At 42.2% G+C, this 6,634-nt stretch overlaps 1 protein-coding gene across 1 annotated transcript in view; it reads right to left on the minus strand.

Moving 5' to 3' along the window:
- usp25 (ubiquitin specific peptidase 25) overlaps positions 1–6,634 on the minus strand; it is a gene marked incomplete in the record, with an annotated part of 317,087 nt that overhangs the window by 19,923 nt on the left and 290,530 nt on the right. The window contains 1 exon segment of the mRNA XM_037688164.1: positions 338–516. Coding sequence (XP_037544092.1) covers positions 338–516 — 179 coding nt within the window.

Raw genomic sequence — 6,634 nt, forward strand, 5'->3', positions numbered from 1 at the left:
TAAAGATAATCAAAAAGTATCAATAACATTTTACAATTGTGCATTGTTGGCCTCCGAAATGTATCAAATCAAATTGTGAGGTGTCTATAAAGAATCGTACTAGTAAGCAAAAGTTATGCGTCTTGTCTCACAGAGAAACATTAGAACCATCTGCTAATCCTAGATGCAATGAAAGGCACAATCAGCAAATAATAGGAAGACAGAAAAGAGCCAGGCACCAGAAGTGACTCATGTTGAGCACAAGAAGACAATCCTACACAATCAAAGAAAAATAAATGAACGCTGTGACTAGTAGAAGATGTTAACAGAATATTTTAGTGGTGTGAAAATATCCTACCTCTCATCAAAGGCCAGGTTTCTGTCAGCAAATTGTGTGAGCAGTGTTCTCTCCAGAATTTTCTTCGGGGCCTCGTTTTGTATGAAATAGACAATAACATGCTGTAATCGGTAGTCATTCTCAGGTGATGTGTCCTCTTGGGCAAACCTCAGAAGACGAGCATACTCCAACTTGATGGCCTGACCAAAGATAAAGATGGACAAATAACTCACAAATATTCCTCTTTTTACTTCTTACAATGGCAGCAACCTCAGATTTGTTGCAACAACAAAATCTGCATATATGTGTATATCAGGCATCCAAGTCTATTTAGACACATTTCTCAAAGCAACATTGTTCCTACATTTATTTATTAGATTTATTTAACAGAAGAAATCAATCTTACTTTTTTCTTTAATACTGGTGTTGAGGTTAAAAAGAATTTCATGGTCTCCACATCAGTTGGTTTTGAGGCCTGTGTGACTTAAATGTCACCAGTTTTTTTTTTATTTTGTTTGTTTTTCTCATTGGCTCTAGAACAAGGCGCACAATTTCTCTTCCCTCTCTCTGTTCTCCTGCTTTTTTTGCTCTCTGTCTGTGTATAGGAGCATTTCCTATTTTTACACATCTTCCAAAATGAAAACTACTGTTGTGGATCTGACCAGTTGGACTTTCAAATTCAAGTCAATATAATTCAATTCAATTCAAAAATACTTTATTAATCCCAGAGGTAAATTAAATGTTGCTGTAACTCATCATCCTGGTTTCATTAGAGTTGTTCTAGATGCTGAAGGCTGTGGGCAGGAAGGATCTCTTGTAGCGTCTGTCCTACAGCAGACCTGAAGAAGCCTCTGACTGAAGACACTCTGTTGTTGTATGACAGTCTGTTGTTGTATGACAGTCTGATGAAGAGGATGCTGAGGGTTGTCTATAATGTTCTTCATTTGATGAAGAATCCTTCTTTGTACAATTATCTCCAAAGGTTCTAGAGGAGTCCCCAGAACTGAGCCAGCCTTCTTTATGAGCTTCTTGATCTTTTTTAAGTCTCTTGCTCTGGTGCTGCTCCCCCAGCAGATGATGACGGAGAAGATAGCACTCTCTACAACAGACTTATAGAAGATATGCAGCATCTTGCTGCAAACGTTGAAGGACTTCAGCTTCCTCAAGAAGTACAGTCTGCTCTGTCCCTTCTTGTAGACGCTTCACTGTTGCATTTCCAGTCCAGTCTATTGTCCAGGTGAACCCCAAGATATTTATACTTCTCCATCACCTCCACATATTCTCCCATGATGGAAATAGGGTTGGACTTATTCCTGTTTCTGCTGAAATCTACAATCATCTCCTTTGTTTTGTTCACATTCAAGATGAGATGATTGTTTCCACACCATGCCACAAAGCGGTCCACCAGTTCCTTGTACTCAGCTTCTTGTCCATCTCTGATACACCTGACTACTGCAGAGTCATCTGAATATTTCTGCAGATGACAGGAGTCTGGTTTGTACTGGAAATCTGAGGTGTACAGAGTGAAAAGGAATGGTGAGAGTACAGTCCCCTGTGGTGCTCCTGAGCTACTGACCACCTGGTTAGACACACAACCCTTCAGTCTCACAAACTGTGGTCTGTCCATCAGGTAGTCTTTGATCCAGGCGATTATTGAGGCCTCCACCTGAGTCTTCTGGAGTTTCTGACAAAGCAGATCAGGCTGGATTGTGTTAAATGCACAGGATAAATCAAAGAACATGACTCTCACAGTGCTGTCTGCCTTTTCTAGATGACAGTGAGTTTGCTGAAGCAGGTGTATGATGGCATCTTCAACTCCAAGTCCACGCTGATAAGCAAACTGCAGTGGGTCCTGATATGTGCTTGTTTGTTTAGTCAGGTGGGCCAACAGAAGTCTCTCTAGGACCTTCATGATGTGGGATGTCAGGGCAACAGGTCTATAGTCATTGAGGGCTGATGGGTGAGTTTTCTTTGGCACTGGAACAAGACAGGAGGTTTTCCACAACACTGGAACCTTCTCCTGGGTCAGGCTAAGGTTGAAGAGGTGCTGCAGAACCCCACAGAGCTGCTCTGCACAGACCTTCAGGACTCTGGTACTGACACCATCTGGACCTGCAGGCTTATTCCAGTTCAGTCTCTCCAGCTGCTTCCTCGCCTGACTTCTAGAGATGCAGAGGGGGGAGGCAAAGGAGGCATCAGTATCTTCTGATTTAGTTGAAGACCAACATGTAGAAGAAGAAGGGTCCATGACCGAGGTGGTAGATAAAATATCTGAGGTGTGACAGGACAGACTTGGGTCAAAGGAGGGTGGTATATATATTTGTCTGTGGGCAAGAGAGGAGGATGCTGAGCTTGTTCCTGAACTGAACTTATTGAAGAACGTGTTCAGTTCATTGGCTCTGTCCAGGCTTCCATCCTTCTGATCCTCCTTCTGCTTGAAGCCTGTGATCTTTTTCATCCCTGACCACACCTCTCTGATATTGTTCTGCTGGAGCTTGCTCTCCAGCTTCTTCTTGTACACCTCCTTGCTATTCCTTATCTTGACTTTTAGTTGCTTCTGTGTACTCCTCAATAATTCCGTCTCCCTTCCTGAAGGCTCTTTTTTTTTCTGGTTTAGCAGTTCTTTCAGGTCAGTGGTGATCCAGGGTTTGTTATTGGGGAAGCATCTCACTGTTCTGGTGGGGGTGGTGTTGTTTACACAGAAGTTTATATAGTCGGTCACACACTCAGTCATGACATTGATATCCTCTCCATGTGGCTGGCACAGTGCATCCCAGTCTGTAGCCTCAAAACAACCCCGCAGGACTACTTCAGCTTCCATTGACCATTTTCTCACTGTTCCCTTTATTACAGGTTGTCTCTGAACAAGGGGTTTATATTTTGAGAAGAGAAACACAAGATTGTGATCTGATTTGCCAAGAGGGGGTCTTGCTTTAGCAATGTATGAATCCTTGACATTTGCATAAAACAAGTCCAGCGTTTTGTTTTCTCTGGTAGAGCAGCTGACAAACTGATGGAATGTCGGAAGTGTGGCAGAGAGTGAAACATGATTAAAATCCCCAGATATTGCAACAAACACACTAGGGTGTTGTGTCTGTAGCCTAGCAACCTTGAGCTGATGACATCACATGCAGTCTCTGCAACAGCATTGGGTGGAATGTTAACAGTTGCCAAAATAACACTGGTGAACTCTCTTGGCAAATAATGTGGACGACAACTTAGTGCTAACAGTTCTATATCTGGACTGTAGAGACGACACTTCACAGTAACATGTCCTGGATTACACCATCTGTTGTTCACAAGCACTACCAACCCACCTCCTCTTTAAATCTCTATCTGCTCGTATGGTTAGAAAGCCTGGCAGAGAAACGCTGGAGTCGGGGATATGATCCTGCAGCCATGTCTAAGTGAAACACATAACACTACATTCCCAGTACTCTGGGTGAGTCCATGTTAGGGCCTGAAGTTCATCCAACTTGTTTCTCAGCGATCTCACATTGCCCATCATGATCGATGGAAGAGATGGTTTGAACTTCATTCTTCTTTCTCCCTCTTCTTTGCTCCTGCTCTGCATCCACAACGCATCCTTTTCAACTCATTTGGGATTCGGGGCTGTAGTTGAGATATTATTTGAGCTTTGGAGATGTTAATCAGCTGCTCCCGGTTGTAAAAAAACAACCTTGTTGTTATGGTTACGCATCATAACAAATGTCCAAAAGCAAAGATATTTCTGTAAAAGAAACATATATGTAACTATATATATATATAACTATATAATAAACTACTACTTATTACTAATATTTGGACTACTATCCCTACTTCGCGGTTTTTCACTTATTGGGGGAAAACCTAACCTCCCGTGATCAACGAGGGAGTACTGTATATGCTTTTTTATGATCGTCTACTGCTGTCATCTGTGTTCTTTCTTGTAAATGAGTCCTCGAGGCTCAATGAGACTAACCACCTGTGTAAATAAAGGTTGAATTGAAAACTTCTATTATCAAACAAATAAAATCCTCTACTTGTGCTATCGATCAGTTCCCCTCTGCTCTGCTGAAAAGAAACATCTCTTTCATCAGTTCTTTGATCACATCCAAACTGGTTTTGTCCCACCTACCTTGAAAATTGCAATCATCAAACCCCTTCTAAAAAAGCCTACCTTGGATCCAGCCCATCATGTCAACTAGATTTTCCTCACTCAGTGACACACCCGCTGAGAAGCAGACCCTGCTTATTGGCAGCTCCATGGTCCAAAACGTGGTGCTAGGGACTCCAGCGACCATAGTTAAATGCATTCCAGGGGCCAGAGCGGGCAACATTGAATCATATAACTCTCCCACTGGTACATTTTCATCTTTAAATCACTTCTTGGTCTGTTGCCTTCATACATGTCCTCCTACATGTCTCTGCGTGAGTGCACTCTCAGGACATTATTACCTGCAGTGTCCCCTCAGTGAGGACTGAACTTGGCAAAAGGACTGTCTCCTACTCTGCTCCTGTTTCCTGAAATATATTGCAAAAAGTCCTGAAGCTCTTGACCATGACCTCTCTAAGTGGCTTTAAGAATCTGTTGGACTCCTGGCGGGGACTAATGCAGACATGTTCCTGTTTTTAGTTTTCTACACTTGTCTTATAATCTAGCAGTTTTTGCTACTTTGTTGACATCTTATTTTAATTTGTAAAAAAAAACAAAAAAAAAAACAAAACTGCAGTATGACTTTTTATAACTGTTTATTGTTGTCACTGTTGTCCATTGTTGTCTTCATTCTTTGTTGAAATCAGGTCTCTCTTGTAAATGAGTCCTCAAGGCTCAGTGGGATTAACCTGTCTAAATAAAGGTTGAATGAATATCTGAAACTGCTGGATAAGGCTATGGTTATGGTAAGATTGTTATTCAAGTTGGCAGTAATGACACCCGGTTATGTCAATAGGAGGTCACTAAAATTAATGTTGCTGCTTCAGCGTGTAATTTCTTTAAAACCATGTCGGACGTCGTAGTTTTCTCCGGCCCCCTCCCCAACCTGACCAGCGATGACATGTTTAGCCGTATGTCGTCGTTTAACCACTGGGTGTCCAGGTGGTGTTCTGACAACGACGTGGGCTACATAGATAACTGGAGTTCTTTCTGGGGAAAACCTGGCCTGATGCGGAGAGATGGTATCCATCCCACTTTGGACGGAGCCGCTCTTCTTTCTAGAAATATGGCTGATTTTGTTGATCCCCCAAATTATTGACAACCCAGGGTCCAGTCCAGGAAGCAGAGTTGTAGTCCTCCACCTCTCTGCTGCTTCTCCTCTGTTACCCACCCACACCCACATTGAAACAGTGTCAACTCACCCACGGCTCAAATTAAATAAACCAAAAATCAGCTCTAAAAATATAAATAATGAAAATCTTATTAAAATAAACACAGTTACATTACCAGAACAAAATAATAAAATAATTAAATGTGGACTATTGAACATCAGATCTCTTTCCTCTAAATCCCTGTTAGTTAATGAACTGATAATGAGTTTACACGTAACACACTAATAAACAGAAAAAGGAGAACAAAAGACAGAAAAACATTGCCATCCCTTATGTTCAGAGTCAGAGTCAGAGATTCTTTATTGTCATTCGCACCTCATGTGGTACATGTGGTGGAGCGAAATTATGTACACAGGGTCCCAGTTACATCCAACAATAAAATGTCTAAGAAAAACAGTAATAACATCTAAGATATGAACTAAGAAAAACATCAACTAAATATACACTAAGCACTCATAACATAAAAACATTTAACATCAGCACAAACATGAACATGAGTCTGTGAGCAGATGTGCACGCATGAACACATCAACATTTAAACAGATCAGCAGCAACATGAAACAGATCAGCAGCAACATGATGTGGTTTTTCACAGTGATGATTCTGGTTAGAGATTCATGAGTCTAACAGCCTCAGGGTAGAAGCTGTTCCTCAGTCTACTGGTTCTACACTTAATGCTCCTCAACCTCCTTCCTGAGGGGAGTGGGGCAAAAAGTGTGTGTGCTGGGTGGGTGGGGTCCTTCATGATGCAGGTAGCCCTCTTCCTGCATCTAGAGGTGTAGATGTCTGTGATGGTGGGGAGGCTGACTCTGACAGTCTTCTGTGCAGCCTTCACCACTCTCTGCAAAGCTTTTCTTTCTGCAGCTGTGCAGCCTCCATGCCACACATTGATGCTCGAGCACAGGATGCTCTCCACTGCACACCTGTAGAAGGAGGTGAGGACTGAGCTTCCAGACCAGCTCGTCTCAGCCGTCTGAGGAAGTAGAGTCTCTGATGAGCTTTCTTGATCAG

Source organism: Nematolebias whitei, chromosome 14, assembly GCF_014905685.2.
Source record: "Nematolebias whitei isolate Nwh7 chromosome 14, NemWhi1, whole genome shotgun sequence".
NCBI lineage: Eukaryota > Metazoa > Chordata > Actinopteri > Cyprinodontiformes > Rivulidae > Nematolebias > Nematolebias whitei.